The sequence below is a fragment of the Garra rufa genome, chromosome 3, assembly GCF_049309525.1.
Source record: "Garra rufa chromosome 3, GarRuf1.0, whole genome shotgun sequence".
Classification (NCBI taxonomy): domain Eukaryota; kingdom Metazoa; phylum Chordata; class Actinopteri; order Cypriniformes; family Cyprinidae; genus Garra; species Garra rufa.
Window position 1 is genome coordinate 66,028,880 of NC_133363.1, and position 24,123 is coordinate 66,053,002.

At 35.8% G+C, this 24,123-nt stretch overlaps 1 protein-coding gene across 1 annotated transcript; it reads left to right on the forward strand.

Annotated features, from left to right (window-relative positions):
* On the forward strand, positions 1-24,117 carry rela (v-rel avian reticuloendotheliosis viral oncogene homolog A). The gene is made up of 11 exons (XM_073837457.1): positions 1-120; positions 7,739-7,777; positions 10,738-10,874; positions 11,026-11,171; positions 14,551-14,642; positions 15,721-15,855; positions 15,936-16,040; positions 17,384-17,599; positions 17,725-17,802; positions 19,012-19,104; positions 23,125-24,117. Exons 1-11 carry the CDS (start codon positions 114-116, stop codon positions 23,886-23,888), a joined length of 1,812 nt encoding a protein of 603 aa, XP_073693558.1. The 5' UTR covers positions 1-113; the 3' UTR covers positions 23,889-24,117.
* The last annotated feature ends 6 nt before the right edge of the window (positions 24,118-24,123 follow it).

The window sequence follows — 24,123 nt, forward strand, 5'->3', positions numbered from 1 at the left end:
GCGGAGGCGCGCACGGAAGGAAAGTGTTGTTGCGGTGTGTCGTTCATACTTCACTACTGCCCGGAAACGTCAAAAAGCGACAGAGAGCGACCTGAGCTGCAGTGACGCGCGACATGGACGGTAAGTCGAGCGCTATAATGGCGCGTTTATTCATCTGGACGGCGGGAACGGCTTGTTGTGGTGTCCGCGCGGAAGGGAAAGTCCCTCAGCTGAAGTTTTGCTCTCGGTTTCGGCTGAGAGAACCGGGCGTTCCGTGGCGCCGCGCGTCTCCGGTTGATCGGGACGGTGTCCGCCGAGTGACGGGAATCAAACACGACCGTGATCGCGACGCGTCAACGCGACTTTAGTTCTGACGCGCGCTGACGCATTACGGCCTACAGGTGTGTGTGTGTGTGTGTGTGTGTGTGTGTGTGTGTGTGTGTGTGTGTGTGTGTGTGTGTGTGTGTGTGTGTGTGAGAGTGAGTGAGTGAGGGACAGATCTTTGAAAAGTCCTCACGGATAACGTGAAACGCGGAAAAGAGGTTCAGGTTAGGTTGTACTAGTTCCGCTGGTTAGTAGTGTGATGGGTAGGTTAGGGGCTGGGTGGGTTACAGCTGGTTGGGTTTAACCCTTTAGGGATGGGCTGGTAAACATCATCACCTCCTCACAAACATTATGACCTCACAAAGAATAGTGAAACTAAACCTGCTTTAACTGAGCTCCTCAACTGCAGGAATGAAGTCGATCAAGCATTAGTTTAGGATATTTGTTTATTACATAATCACATATGTGACCCTGGATCACAAAAACAGTCATAACACGATCTGAAAGCTGAATAAATAAGCTTTCCATTGAGGTATGGTTTGTTAGGAAAGGACAATATTTGGCTGAGATACAACTATTTAAAAATCTGCAATCTGAGGGGGCAAAAAAAAAATCAAAATATTGAGAAAATCGCCTTTAAAGTTAGAATTAAGTTCTTAGCAATGCATATTACTATTCAAATAAGGTTTGATATATTTATGGTAGGAAATTTACAAAATATGTTCATGGAACATGACTTAATATCCTAATAATTTTGGCTTAAAAGAAAAATCTGTCATTTTGACCCATACAATGTTTTTTTGGCTATTGCTACAAATATACTCATGCTCTTTAAGACTGGTTTTGTGTTCCAGGGTCACATATTATTCACTTGTTTTTAATTAAACAGTAGTCCACGACAGGGGTTTTCAATATAGTTTTTTAAATCATGAAACCCTAATGTATGATAGAGACACTAAGGTCTTAAAAAAGTTTAAAGGTAGTAATATTTGTATAATATTTATAATAGTAATTTAAACTTGTATACCGGTTTAAAATATTATTTGGAAAATACTTTGTTTTTGTCATTATTTTTTTCTTCTCATTATGGCACTATACTCTTAACTATATCATAATTTTTAATATAATTACATTTTTACTTATTTGTTGCAGTCTGTTTATTTAATCATTTTATTATTATCAGTTTATAGTTTAATTTTGTTTCATTTATTTTATCTACTTATTTAAATCACTTTTTATTATTTTATTTGAATCAAATTTTTTATTATTTATTTATGTTTACCTTTGAACTTTTTTTAAATCTGTTTATTATTTAAAGTAAATGTTATTGTTTATTACAGTTAAATAATGTATTATGTGATTGTGCCTTATTTTTATTTTTTTTATTTACTTACTAATTTTATCTATTTGTTCATTTAAATCATTTTTATTATGTATTCTAATCAGATTTTATATTATGCATATATAAATCTATTTAAATTATTTTTATTTTGTAAAGGTTTTTTGTATTTCTAATGTGTTTTTTTTATTGACTTAATATCTTTCTGCATTTATTTACTTGCATGCTTTAATCTATTTATTCATTTAATTGTGTTTATTTTTAAAACATTTTCTCTAAACTTTATTATGAACCCCAGAACTCTCTTGTGGCCCCTGGTGTGTCCCATTTTGTTTTTGTTATTTGCTCATTAACATACTTAAATAAGCGTGGCTATGTGTGCTCAGGTTTTGATATATTTGTGTCAGGAGATTATTATTATTATATTTGTGATGAGGGGCCCTGATGACCCCCACAAAGGCAACACAACCACAGCAGCACTGCAATGATGATTAAGAGATGAACAAATCAACATTCCTCAGCTGAGGAACAGTGAAGTAGATTGTGTGTGAATCAGGTTAAACAGCAAAGATCATGATGATCATTTAAAGACTTCAGAAGTTGATGATCCAATATGATCTATCTGTTCAGTTCTCAGGAAACACAGCAGCTCCTCTCATCCGCTGTACTCACTGGTGTCAGAATGAAGAGCGCTTTATCTCCTCACTATCGTGTTTTCTTCTGTCATTACTGTAAAGACAGTTCAGAAGCAGTGATGGAGCAGGACGGTGTTCACCAGTTCATGTTCATGTGTGTTTCTGCTGCTGGAGATCTCTCTCTGTGCTTCCACTGATGATGTTTTCTGTCTGAATTAAGACACTGAATGATTGTGGATTCAGGTTCCCACGATGATTCAGCGCTGATTTCACTTTCTCTTTCGGCTGATGTCATCGGTCATCTGCGCTTTCATCTTTCGTTATCCACTTCGCTCCTGGTGTTTGTGCTTTCTTGTTGTATATCATGACAAACGTGACGTTGCTGAAGTGTTTGGTGTTCAGTGTGTTGTCCAGGCTCAGTGTTCACATGTGGAGTCTGAGATGTTAAGTGCGCTTTAACTAGCAGACGGGTTAGTCATAACCAGACACGTCCAGGTTTAAGTAGGTCAGAGTGTGTTTGCCGTCTCCCGCCCTTTCTGGATTTTCCTCTTTGTCTGTCCGTCTTTCTCCTGATTGTCTTTAGTTTGGTGTCACAAATCTTTATGAATCTTATGAAAATACACTGCAAGGGAGAAAAAAGTGCAGAAAATTGGAAAAGTGCTGGTCGTTTCCTGACAGGGTGTGTTTTGTGAAGTTTGCAGACATTTTTTTCCAAGCCAAAAAAATACAATGCCTATTTGAAAATGCAGGAAAAACACCTGTTGCGATTCAACATGAATTGGACAGCATTTTAACTTTTATTTGACATTTTTTTAGATTGCAGGCAAGAACATAGCAGGCTATATTTTACCACAAAATCAAAGTAAAAAAGAAATTACATTTTTATTTAAAGAGCACACACTGTAAAAAACAAAACAAAAACACTATTTGCTGAGTAAACTTAAAATAATTTGTTACCCTGCTGCCTTAAAATTTTAAGTTGAATCAATTCAAATATCTAATTTGTCACTTAATCCCAAACTACACTTTTTACGTTGACTAAACTTTTTTGAGTTGACTGAACTTAAAAGCACTAGGCAGCTAGGTAACTAATTATTTTAAGTTGATTTAACAAATAGTTTTTTACAGTGCATGCAGCTTTCAGAAACACTCAGATGATTGCAGTATTTGACAATCTGATCAGATCTGTATAAATGTATAATTGCATCACTGTCTCACCAATGGATCCTCTGTAGTGAATGGGTGCCGTCAGAATGAAACATCACAATAATCCACACCTCTACAATCCAGGGCTCGACAATAAGGACTGTCCGATGGCCCGGGGCCAGTGTGCGAGACGCTCGGGACAGTAGACGGGATCGGGCCAGTGCTGCCGTGTCACTAAAGTTTAATTTGCCTGCGACTGTTTGTCAAATTCGTGCAAATACAGTCTTAGAATCGAGAAACGGCTTGTGTTTTTAAGCCTTTAAATGCTACGTTCTCGATGTTGTGAACACTGTATTGCTTTTCGGTTCCTCTTATCTGATTGGATGTTGTGAGCACTGTTTTTTTCCGTAACCTGGTAACAACCAGTACAGCGAAGAGACGGCAACATGGCGGCAACATCAAATTATGAAGCTAAAAAGAAAGCGTCTGTTTCTAATTCGCATTTGCAACTAAAATTTAGTATGTGCGACTGAAAAAATATTTAGGAGTCCCATCAGCATATTTGTGTTTGCGCTCAGCGGAGCTTCAAAGGTTTCTATGTGTTTTTGCAACGTTGAGTAATGGATCACAGACAGATCTCACCAATCCATTCATAAACAAAGTGTAGCGAGAGTGTAAATAAGAGACTGGTTGTGCAGTAAAGAGAGCTGCATTGATTATAATAGAGCTTTGTGAGGTCACGAACTAAGATGAGTGACAGCTTTTAATACTTTTTGTGGGAGTTTGTAAATGAGGTACTGATTAATACAGCAGTTAAATAAACAAGAAGTTATTATTAAGTGACTTACATTGGCTGACTATAGCACTATGCCTGATTTTTCTCTATTTCGTCGTCAAAAGTAATCTGAAACAAGTCACAACTGAGCCGCTGCGCATCTCCATTCAAACACAGCGGTGTTTTGTTTATGAATGAATGTGCGTTTTTAAACGAATCTAGTGAAATGATTCAATTTCCCATTCATTAAGAGTCACTTGCTTTAATCCCAAATGAACCATCCGTTCGAACGAATCAAATGAATAATATGATTCAGTAATTAAATCAGTGTCTTGCCGCCACCTGCTGGCAGACATCTGTATTCAAAAATGAATTTGATTGCACTCATGGCACCTTTAAGCATAATTAAACATATGAAAAGGTAAAAACAAAGGTAAAAAAATCATGGACGACCACCGTAAAAACAAAACTTTTAACATATATTCTGCTTAATAACACTCTATTTACTAATATTGTTTAATTTTCTTCTTTGCAACAACATTCCTTTAATAGGAATCCTCCATTTATGTATAGTTAACTGCTGATCTGGGGAAAAAAAATCCTTAGCGTTGAACCCTGCAGTCCATCAGACAAAAGCTGAAACAAATCCATTATTAAGACATTATTTAAATATAATGATGTTTAAAATTGTTCTGGTCTGAATCAGGAGATTAAATCTGAAATCTGCACAGATTAAGCACCGTTTACATGCTTAAACAAGTATGTGGATTTGTGAGAGACAGCAGGAGATGGACTTTTTTATTCACTGGAGGAGGTGTTATTATAAATTACGCACTTGTAGTTATGAACAGACAACACTGAATGCGTTTCATTTGTAGCTTCATAGATCTGCTGAATTCTGCTCATATCTGCTTGTTCTTTTGGTTTTGGGATGTATTGTGTTTTTTTTTTTTTTTTTTTTTGATGTGTTATTTTGAGATTCATTCATCTGCAGAAGGTCAGTTCATCAGATTTGTAAAATTGTTTCTTCATCAGATTTGTATAAATATATAATTCCGTCACTGTTTCACCAATGGATACTCTGCAGTGAATGGGTGCCATCAGATTGAGAGTCCAAACAGTTGATAAAAACATCACAGTAATCCACAAGTAATCCGCACCACTCCAGTCCATCAGTTCACATCTTGACAAGACAAAAGCTGAAACAAATACATCATTAAGATGTTTTTAACTACTGTAAAATATGAGTTCATAATCTATAATAACACTTCCTCCAGTGAAAAAGTGGTCTGGTCTGAATCAGATCAAGCACAGTTTACAAGCCAAAACTTTTTGATGTGAGAGACAACAGGAGATGTTTTTTTCACTGAAGGAAGTGTTATTATGGATTACGGACTCAATGTGTTTGGTAACACTTTACAATAAGGTTCATTAGTTAAACATTAGTTAATGTATTAACTAAGATGAACTAACGATGAGCCACCAGGGCTCTAGAGTGCGACCAATTTGGTCGCATGTGCGACCTAATTTCTCAATGGTGCGACTAAAAACAATCAAAGGTTGCACCGGTGCGACCAGCCGTTCGAGGGGGGAAAAACGAAACTCCGTCACTCTTAAAGTCTCCCTGTTGCTCAACAACAGACACACATTAGACCCATATTGTGGTCTAAACCAATCAGAGATAAAGGACGGATCAAGCGTTTACAATGCCTCCTCCGCAAAAACACGGACTGGATCGCGGACTCCATTCATAAAAACCGAATTTACTATGGCGCGGAATGCCACGTAATACGTTGATTTCTGGAATGATAAATCAAAAGTTGGTCTGTCACTTAATTCAAATCGCGATATGGACTAGTGTCCATGAAAACTGAAAGGCAAAAAGGCCGTTTAAAATGAATCCTGCATGTTCCGTTTGCCTCTATGTATTAATGGTGGAGACGTGTATTTTTTTTTTAACTACACGTGTATAGGCTACTGAAGCACGCGTGACGCTCCCGCTAATTTTTGGCATTTGCATCTCACATGAACAGATAAACTCAATCTCCAAACCTACTGTGTCACTTTTACCGTTTCATTTGAGAAAGCATCATATCATACTGTACACACAGAAACTGCAAGGCAACCTGTCAAAATAAGAGTACGGTTTAACATGAAACAGAACAATATTAGCCCTGTATTACTTTTGTACAGTATAATGTAGGTGTTTATATATTCCTATTTATAAATCATATATATGTTTGCCAAAAATTAAAAAGGTTTATTTTTCATTTGATTAAAAATAAATACATGTTTATGCTTTCATTTGATTATGAGAAAAATTTAAACAAGAATTTAAAAAAATTAAATTAAATTAAAAAACAATTGTAGAGCCCTATTGTTCAAAATGTTAAAATAGAGAGTTTTGTCCTTATTTTTTCACTGAAATGTTTTCGTTATTACACAAACCAGGGTAAAGTACTGGGGAAAAATATGCTTCAAATAAAGAACTTTATATTGACCAGATTGTTAGTTAATCATTTACAAGTCAATATTGCCTATATGGACAGGGATTAAAAAAATAAATAAAATAAAAAAGTGAACTTGTAAAACTGTGGTGTTGAATGTGATGCGGTTGAAAATTTGGGTGCACCTAACTTTTGTGCTGGTGCACCTAAGAAAAAAAGTTAGGCGCACCAGTGCAACCAGTGCAAAAAGTTAGTCTAGAGCCCTGGCCACACATTTGTTACTGTATTTACTAATCTTTAATAATGTTAGTTAACAAAAATACAGTTGTTCATTGTTTGTTCATGTTAGTTCACAATGCATTAACTAATGTTAACAAGATTTTAATAATGTATTAGTAAATGTTGAAATTAACATTAACAAAGATTAATAAATGCTGTATAAGTGCAGTTCATTATTAGTTCATGTTAACTAATGTGGTTAACTAATGTTAACTAATGAACCTTATTGTAAAGTGTTACCATGTATTTTAGTTAAAAACGTCGTTATGATGGATTTGTTTCATCTTTTGTCTTGTCAAGATATAAACTGATGGACTGAAGTGTTATGGATTACTTGTGGATTATTGTGTTGTTTTTATCAGCTGTTTAGACTCTCATTTTGACGGCACCCATTCACTACAGAGGATCCATTGATAAGTGAGTGATGACACATTTTTCCAAATCTGATGAACTGAGGGAGCACTCTTTTAGCTAAATTTTCATTTTTGACTTAACTATTCCTTTCATTTCTAATCCATAATGACTCATGTAATGAAGGTATGAGTGAGCGAGTGCCATTATGAATTTATGTTTATTGTTAAAACCCAATTTTCCTTATGAAATGAGTGAATTATAAGCAGATCTAGTGGTGAACAGCTGTTATTAGATCAGCACTGGATTGACCAATCAGAGGCTGTTTTATTCTCTTCTTTCTCGTTCTCACAGGCTTTGTCTTGTTTAGGTGTGTTATTGGCTGGTTTGACTCGTATGGCGTCTCTGGAGAGAGTTTATCTCTGTGTTTGTGTCACTGATCTCTGGTCATTTGTTCTTTCAGGAATGTTTCACCAGTGGGGACGGTCCCCGGTGTCCCAAGGTAAGAGAAGACTACTGTATTTCTGTCACGTCATTACACTGGGACTGTGTTTGGGATTGACTGTAGTCCCCATCTCAAACAAAGACATTTACCTCTTTATTATGTTTACGATAATAATAGACGGAGCTGTGCACGACTCACTGCGCTCTCAGAAACTCCTGAGACACGTCTGTTCAAACATTTATAATGTTTCTATTTCAGATCCACGCTGTTCTTTTGAACTTTCTATTCATCTGTGAATCATGAACAATAACATGCATCACAGTTTCCCGAAAGTAATGGGCAGCACAACTGTTTTCAGCACTGATAATAAATCAGTATATTAGAATGATTTCTGAAGGATCATGTGACGCTGAAGACTGGAGTAATGATGCTGAAAACTCAGCTGCGCATCACAGAAATAAATTACAGTTTAACAGATATTCAACAGATATTAAAACAGCTGTGATTTGTTTTTATTCTTTTGTTCAAATAAAGGCAGCCTTAAAGAACAGAAGAGACTTTCAACAAAACATTTACAGATCTTACAGACCCTGAACACCTGTGCATGAGATATAAATTATTACAGTGCTGTTTCTAATCTGACAGATGTGACAGCTTTTTAGTGCCATTGTAAAAAAATAAAAATCTAATATTGCAAGATTAAAGTCGTACTCTCTTATTCCTATAATAGTTATACTTTATTCTTGTAGTATTTCAACTTTATTCTCATAATATTTCAACTTTACTTTCGTAGTATTTCGACTTTAATCGTGTAATATTTCGACTTTATTCTCGTAATATTTCAACTTTACTTTCGTATTATTTCGACTTTATTCTCATAATGTTTCAACTTTACTTTCGTAGTATTTCAACTTTATTCTCATATTTCAACTTTACTTTCGTAGTATTTCGACTTTAATCGTGTAATATTTCGACTTTATTCTCGTAATATTTCAACTTTACTTTCGTATTATTTCGACTTTATTCTCATAATGTTTCAACTTTACTTTCGTAGTATTTCAACTTTATTCTCGTAATATTTCAACTTTACTTTCGTAGTATTTCGACTTTATTCGTGTAATATTTCGACTTTATTATCATAATATTTCAACTTTACTTTCGTAGTATTTCGACTTTATTCGTGTAATATTTCGACTTTATTCTCGTAATATTTCAACTTTACTTTCGTATTATTTCGACTTTATTCTCATAATGTTTCAACTTTACTTTCGTAGTATTTCAACTTTATTCTCATAATATTTCAACTTTACTTTCGTAGTATTTCGACTTTATTCTCGTAGTATTTGGACTTCACTCTCTGAGTATTTCGACTTTATTCTCGTAGTATTTCAACTTTATTCTCATAATATTTCGACTTTATTCTCATAATATTTCAACTTTACTCTCGTAGTATTTCAACTTTATTCTCATAATATTTCGACTTTATTATCATAATATTTCAACTTTACTTTCGTAGTATTTCGACTTTATTCGTGTAATATTTCGACTTTATTCTCGTAATATTTCAACTTTACTTTCGTATTATTTCGACTTTATTCTCATAATGTTTCAACTTTACTTTCGTAGTATTTCAACTTTATTCTCATAATATTTCAACTTTACTTTCGTAGTATTTCGACTTTATTCTCGTAGTATTTGGACTTCACTCTCTGAGTATTTCGACTTTACTCTCGTAGTATTTCAACTTTATTCTCATAATATTTCGACTTTATTCTCATAATATTTCAACTTTACTCTCGTAGTATTTCAACTTTATTCGTGTAATATTTCGACTTTATTCTCATAATATTTCAACTTTACTTTCGTAGTATTTCGACTTTATTCTCGTAGTATTTGGACTTCACTCTCTGAGTATTTCGACTTTATTCTCGTAGTATTTCAACTTTATTCTCATAATATTTCGACTTTACTCTCGTAGTATTTCGACTTTACTCTCGTAGTATTTCAACTTTATTCTCATAATATTTCAACTTTACTTTCGTAGTATTTCGACTTTATTCTCGTAGTATTTCAGCTTTATTCTCATAATATTTCAACTTTACTTTCGTAGTATTTCGACTTTATTCGTGTAATATTTCGACTTTATTCTCGTAATATTTCAACTTTACTCTCGTAGTATTTCGACTTTATTCGTGTAATATTTCGACTTTATTCTCGTAATATTTCAACTTTACTCTCGTAGTATTTCGACTTTATTCTCATAATATTTCAACTTTACTTTCGTAGTATTTCGACTTTATTCGTGTAATATTTCGACTTGATTCTCGTAATATTTCAACTTTACTTTCGTATTATTTCGACTTTATTCTTGTAGTATTTCAACTTTATTCTCATAATATTTCAACTTTACTTTCGTAGTATTTCGACTTTATTCTCGTAGTATTTGGACTTCACTCTCTGAGTATTTCGACTTTATTCTCATAATATTTCGACTTTACTCTCGTAGTATTTGGACTTCACTCTCTGAGTATTTCGACTTTATTCTCGTAGTATTTCGACTTTATTCTCATAATATTTCGACTTTACTCTCGTAGTATTTGGACTTCACTCTCTGAGTATTTCGACTTTATTCTCGTAGTATTTCGACTTTATTCTCATAATATTTCGACTTTACTCTCGTAGTATTTGGACTTCACTCTCTGAGTATTTCGACTTTATTCTCGTTGTATTTCAACTTTACTCTCGTAGTATTTGGACTTTACTCTAATGCCACATAAAAAAAAAAAAAAAAAAGTTGCAATACTATGAGAGTAAAGTCAAAATACTATTTACTCTCGTAGTATTTTGACTTTATTCTCATAATATTTCGACTTTTTTGTTTGTTTGTTTGTTTGTTTGTTTGTTTTTTATGTGGCATTAAAACACTATCAAGGCCGGATACCCAGACAGAAACATTGTAATCCAGCATGGTTAAGCACCCAGTGACTGTAACTGTGTTTCTTTGTGTTTGTCTAAAGGCCCTCCGTACGTGGAGATAATCGAGCAGCCCAAAGCACGAGGGATGCGCTTCCGCTATAAATGCGAGGGTCGATCCGCTGGCAGCATCCCAGGAGAGAAGAGCAACGACACCACAAAAACACACCCCGCCATCAAGGTGAGACACCTGAGAGCTGCTCCTAAACATAGACACTGCCATCAGAGGCGTTCTCCATGTTGTTATTCTCCGTTTCGTGCCAGAAAACACATGCTGTATCTGATACGTGACTCCACCTGGGTCACATGACTCTGTGCGGCTCTTTTCATAGGTTCACAACTACAGCGGGCCACTGAGAGTGCGGATCTCCTTGGTAACCAAGAACCAGCCGTACAAACCACACCCACACGAGCTGGTGGGCAAAGACTGCAAACACGGATATTATGAGGCCGATTTACAGGAGCGCCGGATACACAGGTGTGTGTGTGTGTGTGTGTGTGTGTGTGTGTGTGTGTGTGTGTGTGTGTGTGTGTTATGAGGGTTGGCCAACAACCAGTGGTGGATGAACAACACAAATCCAATATTTTAGCTCTAATAAAGTATAGTCTAATATAAGTTGACTTGATTTTTAGCCAACCTACACTACCAGTCAAAAGTAACATTAAAGCTTTTAATGTTAAATTAGTCTCTTTCTGCTCACCAAGCCTGCATTTATTTGATCCAAAGTACAACAAAAGCAGGAATATTGTGAAATATTTTAACTATTTAAAATAACTGCTTTCTATTTGAATATGTTTTAAAATGTAATTTATTTCTCTAATCAAAGTTAAATTTTCAGCATCATTACTCCAGTCTTCAGCAAATATACTGATTTGCTGCTCTAGAAACATTTATTATTATTATTATTATTACCAATATTTAAAACACTTTTGTTTCAGAATTCTAGAAAGATCCAAGGATCAGCATTTATCTTTCCATTTTTTTTAAAGAAATGATAGAAATGAATACTTTTATTTAGCAAGGATGCTTGAAATTGGTTAAAAGTGATGTTAAAGACATTTATAATGTTACAAAAGCTTTCCATTTCAGATCAATGCTGGTATTTTGAATATTTATATTCATCAAAGCAAACTTGAATAAATTCTACTTAACTGTTTTCAACATCATCATCATAATAATAATAATAATAAATGTTTTTGAGCAGCAATCAGAATATTATAAATATTTCTGAGGCATCATGTGACTGGTGTAATGATGCAAAAAATACAGCTTTGAAATCACAGGAATAAATTTCATTTTAAAATATATTCAAATAAAGAAACAGTTATTTGAAATAGTACAAATATTATTATTTTTTTTTTGCTGTTTTTGCTGTACTTTGGATCAAATAAATGCAGGCTTTGTAAGCAAATAAAAAACTTCTTTAATAAAAAATATAAAACCTTTTAACTGGTAACTGGTAAAAGTAATTGTAAATAAAATAAATAAATAAAAAGTAAATAAAGTAAATAAAAATACTGGTTGATGAAATATGTCTATTATTTATTCTAGTCACACTAGTCAATAGTCTAAAACTAAGAAAAACATTTTAATATTTAAAACAGCTGAAATAGTGTAATGTATTAGATTAAAAAAGACAAAAAATGAGGAAAAAAACTAAAGCTAAAACTGAAATAAAAATAATTTAGACCGTTCCTCAATAGTAATATTAAAAAAGATAAATTAATATAAATGATAAAATTAACATAATAAAATGAAGAAAACTTAAAGTAACATTCAAATAAAAACAGAAAATACACTAATAATAAAGACATTTTATTTATGGATCTGCAAATAAGCAAGCTTTTTATTTTATTACCAAAACTTATGCAACGTCAAAGCATTAAACTTGTATAAAAATGTATTAAAGAAGCGTACAGTCGTGGCCAAAAGTTTTAAGAATGACACAATTATTAGTTTTCACAAAGTTTGCTGATAAACTGCTTTATGATCTTTGTTTCAGTTGTTTCTGTGATGTACTGAAATATAATGACAAGCACTTCATACGTTTCAAAGGCTTTTATGGACAATTACATGACATTTATGCAAAGAGTCAGTATTTGCAGTGTTGGCCCTTCTTTTTCAGGACCTCTGCAATTCGACTGGGCATGCTCTCAATCAACTTCTGGGCCAAATCCTGACTGATAGCAACCCATTCTTTCATAATCACTTCTTGGAGTTTGTCAGAATTAGTGGGTTTTTGTTTGTCCACCGCCTCTTGAGGATTGACCGCAAGTTTTAAGATCTGGGGAGTTTTCAGGCCATGGACCCAAAATGTCAACGTTTTGGTCCCCGAGCCACTTAGTTATCACTTTTGCCTTATGGCACGGTGCTCCATCGTGTTGGAAAATGCATTGTTCTTCACCAAACTGTTGTTGGATTGTTGGAAGAAGTTGCTGTTGGAGGGTGTTTTGGTACCATTCTTTATTCATGGCTGTGTTTTTGGGCAAAATTGTGAGTGAGCCCACTCCCTTGGATGAGAAGCAACCCCACACATGAATGGTCTCAGGATGCTTTACTGTTGGCATGACACAGGACTGATGGTAGCGCTCACCTTTTCTTCTCCGGACAAGCCTTTTTCCAGATGCCCCAAACAATCGGAAAGAGGCTTCATCGGAGAATATGACTTTGCCCCAGTCCTCAGCAGTCCATTCGCCATACTTTTTGAAGAAGATCAATCTGTCCCTGATGGTTTTTTGGAGAGAAGTGGCTTCTTTGCTGCCCTTCTTGACACCAGGCCATCTTCCAAAAGTCTTGTCCTCACTGTGCGTTCAGATGCGCTCACACCTGCCTGCTGCCATTCCTGAGCAAGCTCTGCACTGGTGGCACTCCGATCCCGCAGCTCAATCCTCTTTAGGAGACCATCCTGGCGCTTGCTGGACTTTCTTGGACGCCCTGAAGCCTTCTTAACAATGCAGTGGAAAGTTTTTTTTGGGATTAAGTTAATTTTCATGGCAAAGAAGGACTATGCAATTGATCTGATCACTCTTCATAACATTCTGGAGTATATGCAAATGCGATTATAAAAACTTCAACAGCAACTTTTCCAATTTCCAACATTTATGTAATTCTCAAAACTTTTGGCCACGACTGTACAAACAACTAGAAAAACTAAAATGAGTAAAAACTAAATTTGTTTATATATGTGGCTATTAATAGTAAAACAAATTGGTAAAATGCATTAACGCTTTAAGAGGAATGTTATGAAAACATACTAGTTTTACATCATTTAAAACTACAGCAGCTGGACAGACATTAATTTGTTTTAGTTTACCTAAAATGACCAAAGAGCTCACGCTTTTACAGCAGATTTAATCACACATAACTGACAACAATGACCTAAATATGACTTTAATTTAAAATAATAAATGCTAAAATTCAGCATTAGTAACTTCATATCAAGCTCTGATAGCTAATGATGAATGAGATGTTTTCATGAAGTGTAATGGAATAAAAAGCAGTGAAGGAAAAGTTTCTTAAAACAAAGGTGCTCTGATCAACTGCAACTGTTTTTAATTCTTTCTTTAAATTCGCTCTTTTGAAGTAAATGAGCAGATTAGAGGAGTTTCGCTGCGTTGGTCTCTGTCAGTCTCTCATATGTGTGTGTGTGTGTGTGTTATTTTTGGTCAGTACTAAATTTAGCACGTGGCCCTCGGAAACATCACATCACAGTCGCTGCTTCCTGTTTGGGCTCTCAGATGCGTGTTCGTGGGAAGCTCCATCTTGTGGCCGAAAGCCGTCCGTTTCCAGACTTCGGCGCTGCCTCTGCTTTGATCCGTTTGCCTGAACGCTCTGCCGACTCATTTCTCTCTTTCAGTTTCCAGAATCTGGGTATTCAGTGCGTGAAGAAGAAGGATGTGGGAGATGCAGTTTCCTGTCGACTGCAAACGCAGAACAACCCCTTTAATAGTAAGAAACACACACCACCGGACGGGCAGGCGGTTTGTGGAAACCGTGATTCACTTTATTTTTCAGGATTCACAGATGAGCAGAGAGTTCAAAAGAACAGCATTTATGTGAAACCTATAATTCTTATTAACCCCACACTTTTACATAGTAACGTCTCACAGTTTCCATAAAAATACTGGGCATGATTAACAATCAGAAATGTTTTTTAATCAGCAAATCAGCATATTAGAATGATTTCTGAAGGATCATGGGACACTGAAAACTGGAGAGTTATGATGCTGAAAACTCAGCTGTGCATCACAGAAATAAATTATGTTTTAATTGCTGTTTTTTTTTTTTCATGCACCTGTCAAGTTTGAGATTTGGGGCTTTTTGGTTTTCCATAAAGTGTTTTTTCAGACCAATGGAAAAATGAAAACATCCAATAAACCCTGTTAAGTGTTTCTTTTATAGCACTTTATCTATTTGTGTCAATGGATTTCAATTACAATACATATTTTTAAAGGGAGTTTTCTCAAAATGGGTTTTTTCTCCTACACTGAGCCATTAATCTCCACTTCAGTAGCACTTACACACACCACACTTTTATTTATGTATTTATTTTTATTCCTGACTATATCCTGAAGGTGTTTACAGAGGGATTTGTTCATATATAATTTACTTGATTTTTATACAATTTATTTCCCCCAAAATGTAAATTTTTTTTATTTATTTTTTCTGAATTATGGAGTGACAAAATGAGATACCCAAAAAACCATTTGACTCTAATATGTCAAAAAAAATTCAACAAGAGTTTTTAAACTGACTTCATCCAGTGGTTAGATTTTTGTACTAGAAATGTATGCAAATTAGCGCATATTTAATTAAATAATGGCTCATTTGCATATTTAACCCTAGCATTTTTGAAAACTTGTAATACAAAAGATGGTTGCAATTATCAGCGTAATCAATCTTACAAAAATGTAAGGTGATAAATATTAGCTAATTTTTTTTTACTCTATTCTCCTGCAGTGTCTTACTTTACGAAACTGAAAGTTTGTGTAGTGTGTGATTAGATGCTGTCTGTGTGTGATTGCAGTTCCTGAAGCCAAGATCTGGGAGGAGGAGTATGACCTGAACGCGGTGCGCCTGTGTTTCCAGGTGTCCATCACGCTGCCCAGCGGAGAGCTGTATTCTCTGGAGCCCGTCGTGTCTCAGCCCATCTATGATAACCGTGAGTCACACCGCAGAACACACGTCTGAACGCTCAACACGCGTGACCGTGACCACACTGACCGCATCTCTCATCCTCAGGAGCTCCGAACACGGCTGAGCTCAAGATCTGCCGCGTCAACAGAAACTCCGGCAGCTGTCGAGGAGGAGACGAGATCTTTCTGCTGTGTGATAAAGTTCAGAAAGGTGTGTGCATCACGTTCCAAATACACATGAACCATAACTAGTGTGATTTTAGTATCGTTGAGATACTACTATAGTTTTATTCATATCTTGAATTTGTTTTTACTTTTATATTTTGTGTTGAAAGTTTTAGCAAGTTTGTGTTTTTGTCATTTTATATATTTTTTAAGAATGTCTAATTATGTCTGTTTATTATATTATATATTTATTATTATATAAGTTTATTTTTGGTTATATTAGTAGGATGCTGTTGTAACACTTAAAGTCTAAATACTACGAGAATAAACTCTAAATACTACGAGAATAAACTCTAAATACTACGAGAATAAACTCTAAATACTACTGGAGTAAAGTCGAAATACTACAAGAATAAACTCTAAATACTACAAGAATAAACTCTAAATACTACAAGAATAAACTCTAAATACTACAAGAATAAACTCTAAATACTACGAGAATAAACTCTAAATACTACGAGAATAAACTCTAAATACAAGAATAAACTCTAAATACTACAAGAATAAACTCTAAATACTACGAGAATAAACTCTAAATACTACGAGAATAAACTCTAAATACTACGAGAATAAACTCTAAATACTACTGGAGTAAAGTCGAAATACTACGAAAATAAAGTTGAAATGGTATTTTCTATATTCTTGAAATATCTTGTAATCTTTGATTTTTTTTTTTTTTTTTTTACACAGCACTAAAACGCCGTCGTATAGTAATTGACATACATTTTTTTTCAGTCATTAGTTATTCAGTGTCAGAGAGCAACATTTTTATTTATTTATTTAGTTTTTCAGTACATTATCTAACCTACATATCAACAAGATCAATTTACTTGCAAACTCAAATCATGTAAGGAGTATATTTTATAGTTTATACGTTGATTTTCTTGTAAGGTTTTGTTACGGATTGTTTTTTTTTGAATTAATACTGATAATGCAGCATATAGAAATATGACTGATCTGATGATTGTCAGTCAAATACTCAAAAACTAATTTAGGTACTATTAAATTGTATTCATATTTTGAATTAACTTTTAATTAAATTTTAGTAAAATTGTTAGTAATTTTATTGTGTGTTTCTATTATTTGTATATTGTGTTTTTATATGCCTATATAGTTCTAATACATTTTTATTGCAGTTTTGGTTATTTTAGTTTTTAAAGTTAAACTAAAAGAAAATAGTATTAATGAAAAGCTGAATTCTAGCTGAAATAAAATAAGTTATTTTTTTTTAAATAAGTGAATGTTTATTTTAAAGTAGTGAAGATGTTTTTTAATAGCTTTAAATGTAATTTTAGTTAATGATACCATTAATGTCTCTCTCTTCTCTAGAGGACATTGAGGTGCGTTTCTTCCAGGACTCGTGGGAAAGTAAGGGCTCGTTCTCTCAGGCCGACGTTCACCGGCAGGTGGCCATCGTGTTTCGCACGCCGCCGTACCACGACACCAACCTGACGGAGCCGGTGCGCGTGAAAATGCAGCTGCGCAGGCCGTCTGACCGGGAAGTCAGCGAGCCCATGGACTTCCAGTACCTGCCGTCCGACCCGGGTGAGACCAGCACTGAGTTACTAGTGTCTGTTCTGCATCTACACTCACATCCTCACCACAATCATTTACTTCGCCTCATGCTGTTGGTGAGTTCTTTCTGTCTTTGTTGTGTGTTAAATGAGCAGATGAGCACAGGCTGATGGAGAAGCGCAAGAGAACAGAAGGGATGCTGCAGAACCTCAAACTGAACAGCATCATTACAGGTGTGTGTAGATCCACTCAATTAGAGCATTTACTGCCATATCATTTCAGCTTGGTACCAGTGTTGTTTTCGTCAACGATGACGATGACGAAATCATTTCGTTGACGCCACTTTTTTTCATGACGATAACGAGACGATGACGAGATAAAAATGGCTCGTTGATGACTAAAACATGACGAGACGTGTGTGAGTTTTCGTTGACGAGACGAGAATAGACGAAAATGTTAGTGGGTGGTCCGTCAGACGTTTAAAATGCATGAGATTTCCGCTTATTGTGCATGCCAAATAAAACTTAAAAAGTATCTGACGCTATGGCAAGCCGTTTAGCATTAAATACTCTTTGCTATACTAGTATGGCAAGCCGTTTTAGCATTCCATCCTTGTTTGTCTTTTATGTTCTAAAACATTCCTTCATTATTGTAATTATTGGTGAAAATAGTTGATCCGGAAGCTCACATTGTGTTGAACTATAGATCTGCTATTTTCACAACTTATAAGTGACACTACCCAACAGCAAAATACTTACTGACCTACATTAATTTGTTAAAATTAATTTTTCCCTTTTTTTGACTAAAACCAGACTAAAACCTTTTTGACTTTTCGTCGACTAAAACTAGACTAAAACCTTTTTGACTTTTCGTCGACTAAAACTAGACTAAAACCTTTTTGACTTTTCGTCGACTAAAACTAGACTAAAACCTTTTTGACTTTTCGTCGACTAAAACTAGACTAAAACCTTTTTGACTTTTCGTCGACTAAAACTAGACTAAAACCTTTTTGACTTTTCGTCGACTAAAACTAGACTAAAACCTTTTTGACTTTTCGTCGACTAAAACTGGACTAAAACCTTTTTGACTTTTCGTCGACTAAAACTAGACTAAAACCTTTTTGACTTTTCGTCGACTAAAACTGGACTAAAACCTTTTTGACTTTTCGTCGACTAAAACTAGACTAAAACCTTTTTGACTTTTCGTCGACTAAAACTAGACTAAAACCTTTTTGACTTTTCGTCGACTAAAACTAGACTAAAACCTTTTTGACTTTTCGTCGACTAAAACTGGACTAAAACTATCACATATAGAAGTGACTAAAATTTGACTAAAACTAAGAAGCATTTTAGTCCAAAAGACTAAGACTAAGACTAAATCTAAGATGGTTGTCAAAAACAACACTGCTTGGTACTTAATAATTAATACATGTTTATGTGCAGGATCCTCCATGCCTGCAGACAGACGGCTGTTTAGTACCGCTAAACGAACACTAGGCCTGACTAAACCCACAGCGGCCAGCAGCATCCCACCAGGTAACTAGTAAACCAGGTCTAAACTGATAAATAGATGATTAGGAGTTAAAAGGATAGTTTAGCCAAATATACTGCCCTCCAAAGGCAAAGCGCAGTAACTACAGATTTGGTCAAAATTGAGTTAAGGCTTAAAATGAACTTTGTGACAACTGTTTTGTCTTGTGGCAAAGTCTCCTGGTTATATTGTGTCCCGTTTCAGAGAAACAAGAGTTTTTCAACAGAATTTCAACATGTTTGACTAGCTGCTGTAAAAACTTTAAAGGCATTTTTCTCAGTTTCAGTGTTGGCGTAGTTACTGCACTCTGCCTTTGGAGGGCAGTATAAAGAGTTGCTGAAAATGTGCTCACCCTCAGAACATCTGAGATCTAGATGAGTTTGTTCATCAGATTTGTAGATCACAATAGATCCTCTGCAGTGAATGGGTGCCGTCAGAATGAGAGTCCAAACAGCTGATAAAAACATCACAGTAATCCACACCACTCCAGTCCATCCCTTGAGAAGACAAAATTTGAAACAAAACCAGCATTATGACATTTTTAAGTAAAATATGATTCAATAAAAATGTGAAAAAGTAGTCTGGTCTGAATCAGGAGAGAAATCTGCACGGATTACAAGCCAAAACAGAGGTTTTTGGTGTGAACAGAGGAAGTGTTATTGTGGATTATGGACTCAAAGATGTTTATTTAAAACGTCTTTTGTTTCAGCTTTTGTCTTCTCAAGATGTTAAGGGATGGACTGGAGTGGTGTGGATTATTGTGGTGTTTTTATCAGCTGTTTAGACTCTCATTCTGACGGCACCCATTCACTCCAGAGGATCCATTGTTGAGACAGTGATGGAATGACACTTTTATACAAATCTGATCAGCAAACAAACTCATCTACATGTCAGATGTTCTGAGGGTGAGCACATTTGAGCTGAACTATTCCTTCAAAAAAATGCGATTTCACTTAAACTCAGTTCCCTTTGTCATCCAAGATGGTTGTGTCTTTCTTTTTTCAGTTGTAAAGAAATAGTTTTTGAGGAAAACATTCAGGAATGTTGTCCATATGGTGGACTTCTATGACCCCAGCCGAGGCAGAAGGGTCTTCTCTAGTCTTTTTCTTAAACATGCTTATCTTGTCTAGCTCTGCAATGCGTACTCTGTGTATTCCGGTTCAAGACAGTTAGGGTATGTCGAAAAACTCCCGTCTCATTTTCACCTCCAACTTCAACATTGTCCTACTTCACTGTTTTACCTTTTTTGTAAAGGCGGATTGATCTTCTTTGCATGTCCACTTTGTAAACACTGGGTCGGTACTTCTGCAGCGATGGAGGACGATTTTGAAGAGAAAATGAGATGGAGTTTTTCAACATACCCTAACTGTATCTTCACAGAGGAATACACAGAGTATGCATATGCATCACAGAGCTAGACAAGATGAGCATTTGAGGTTAAACACTATATAAATGTTAATTTATTTAAAAACATGACCAATAGTTTTGATAGATAAGACAGTTTAGAGTCCTTTGAAGCTGCATTTAAACCTTCAATCTGTTGAGCACCATAGAAGTCCACTATATGGAGAAAAATCCCGGAATGTTTTCCTCAAAAAAAAAAAAAAAAATTATTTATGACTGAAAAAAAGAAAGACATGAACATCTTAGAAGACAAAGGGGTGAGTACATTATCTGTCAAATTTTGTCTCTTTTCTATAAAGCTGCTTGTGAAAAGCACTAAACTAGTATATTGATGTGACTAGAGAACTGGGTTATTTTAGACTGTGTTTGTGGCGTAATGACACAGAACATCATTTCCAGCCGTCACTCTGTTTAAAGGTTGAGGGTTTAAAGCAGACATGTGTAGCCTGTATTTTTGGTCAAAATTACTTAATGAGCTGTAAAATCATCTCCATGATATACTACTGTTTTCTAGATCTTTGTGAATGCTTACACTACTGGTTAAAAGTTTGAAATAATTACATTTATTTGATCAAAAATACAGTAAAAACAGTAAAATATTATTATAATTTAAAACAGCTGTTTCTCTGTGAATATTTGTTAAAATGTAATTTATTCCTGTGATGCGCAGCTGAATTTCCAGCATCATTCCTGCAGTCTTCAGTGTCACATGATCCTTCAGAAATCAGCTTAAGAAACATTTCAGATTATTATCAAAGTTGAAAACAGTTGTGCTGCACAATAGTTTAGTGCAAACAGTCATACATTTTATTTCTCAGGATTCACAGATGAATAGAAAGCTCAAAAGAACAGCATTTATTTAAAATAGAAATCTTTTAATTAGGGGTGCTTCGATCAGGATTTTTGCAGCCGATATCGAGTACCGGTTTCGTGTGATGCTGATCGGCCGATACCAATGCCTATTCCGATGCTTTGAGCTTTATATAACTGATATGTAATCTCTCAGATCAACATTCATCTGTTTTCAACATTCAGAAAAAGTATTACTATAGATGTTGCTTTTGTTATATGTGACCCTGGACCACAAAACCAGTCATAAGGTTAAATTTGACAAAACTGAGATTTATACATCATATGAAAGCTCAATTTGTTAGGATAGGACAATATTTGGCCGAGATACATCTATTTGAAAATCTGTAATCTGAGGATGCAAAAAAATCAAAAAGACTGAGAAAATCACCTTTATAGTTGTCCAAATTAGGTTCTTAACAATGCATATTACTAATCAAAAATTACATTTTGATATGTTTACAGTAGGAATTTTACAAAAAAATCATCATGGAACATGAACTTTACTTAATTTCCCAATGATTTTTGGCATAAAAGAAAAATCTAAAATTTTGACCCATGCAATGTATTTTTGGCTATTGCTACAAATATACCCCAGCGACTTAAGACTGGTTTTGTGCTCCAGGGTCACATATTTTGTTACATTTCTACAGTAATTATGTAATATATGTCATGCAATGAGTAATAAATAGTCACTCATTATACAGTGAACATTTTAATATGCCTTCAAAATTGGGTTTATACCTAAGATGTGCGATTATTTCCAGATTAACGCGCACAGCTCTTGACCGCATTACATGTCTATATCCCTTCGCCTCATGATTTCAGTTATTTCAAAGATCCTTACAGCCTAAAACAGCAAAATAACCAAAACCCACAACTAAATATGCTAAACATTAGGATAAAAACCACAGATTATTTCAGCGCCAGGTCATTCACGTCCGCACTCATCATGTATGTTGACGTTATGAAATTTACTGAGTACCGATCGAGTCATAAAATATTTGTTTAACGGCTGATCGATCAGAGATGATCAGAAAATATACTTAGAAAGTAAAACAAATTTTGGGCCCAAAAATTAATACTTTGAAACGTTTCATAAATTGTTGCTTCTAAAAATTCAATTTAATTTTTATTTTGGCAAAAAATTGTATATATACATAATTAGGAAGAAATAAAAGGCCCTAAAATTGTTGAATCAAGCTAAATTTACTTTACAAGTAAAAGTAAGATATTATCTTGTTTTCTAATTTTGTTAGCAAAATTATCTGCCAACAGGGCAAGGAAAAAAAAATCTCATTTAGCCTTTGAATTAAGATTATTGTTTTTATCCCACTGGCAGATGTTTTTGCTTTTTTATTTTTTATTTATTTTTTTAGAAAACAGGATTTAGTAGCTTAAATGATTTGACTTGTCAAGTAAATGTATCATGTCTATATCCCTTCGCCACATGATTTCGGTTATTTCAAAGATCCTTACAGCCTAAAACAGCAAAATAACCAAAACCCACAACTAAATATGCTAAAGAATAGGATAAAAACCACAGATTATTTCAGCGCCAGGTCATTCACGTCCGCACTCATCGTGTACGTTGACGTTATGAAATTGCGATCGGATCGTGAGATCGGCCAAGTTTACCGAGTACCGATCGAGTCATAAAATATTTGTTTAACGGCTGATCGATCAGAGCATCCCTACTTCCAATGCGTCCATTCCTCTGAATGCTAGTGTTTCTTCCACAGACGTTACAGTTGTGTTTCTGTCTGTTTCAGCGGCGTCTGCGTCCGCAGGTGTGTCGGTGAAGCCGCAGACGTCCTCGTTCTTCGCCCCCGTCCCGGGTCAGCTGTTCGCCGCGCCCGCTCAGAGCTCACACAAACTGGAGCCGTCCACCTCCACCAGCGAGACGTGGAAGTTCCTCCAGAGTTTGACGGTGGACTCTCAGCCCAAAGCGACGCCGGTGAACACCTTCACGAGTCCAAGCGCGGCTCCGTCCGGCCTCGCCCAGGACTTCTCCACCGTCAACCTGCGTGACCTGCACGACTTCTCGCTCAACAACTACATCACGTCGGATCAGATGAGCGCGCCGGCCGCCGCAGAACCCGTCCAGAGCGCCGCCGCCGCCGCCGTTTCCCAAGACGTGCATAACGCCTTCACCGCCGGAGCGTTCAGAGTCGACGGAGACGACGAGCTGCCCGAGTTTCCCAGCTTCTCGGAAGTGCAAGGCTCTGACGTGGACAACATCAACATCGACGACTTCCAAGCCCTGCTGGTTCAGAGCGGCCTTCCCGGAGAAGCGATAGGAAAGCCGGAGGCGGCGGGGGATCACGCTGGGAACGGCTCCACGTGGATGTCCTTCCCGCCCAGCATCGCCAACCTCATACACAACGAGAGCATGATGGAGAGCCCGGCTCCTCCGCCACCCGCTTCCGGCGTCCTGGATGACCTGGATGTGCTCAACTCCATCGACGAAGACCGCTTCATGTCCATGTTCACCAGCAGCAACCAGGTCGGCTTCTTATCCGGACACCCCACCTAAAGCGCGCCGCCGAGCCGCCACGGACTGGAAACACCATCCTGGTGCCTAATTGTATTTAAACTCAGTTCTGTTTTAAACCCCATATGTATGAGATTAATTCGGACTCTAATGGCTTTATCGGGTGGCGGTTTTCATCAGACGTGTGTCTCGTGTACAGTGTTTATCTTGCCTTATGAGCATGGAGCAGGTTCACCAGCTGAAGCAGGTTTCAAATGAATAAACCGTCTCTGAAAAC

Bases quoted from the DNA above. Each gene is read 5' to 3' on its own strand.
- rela (XM_073837457.1), top strand. The intron at 11,172-14,550 runs GTGTGTGTGTGT...TCTCTCTTTCAG, and splicing joins CAGGAGCGCCGGATACACAG to TTTCCAGAATCTGGGTATTC. The intron at 16,041-17,383 runs GTGTGTGCATCA...TCTCTTCTCTAG, and splicing joins GTGTGATAAAGTTCAGAAAG to AGGACATTGAGGTGCGTTTC.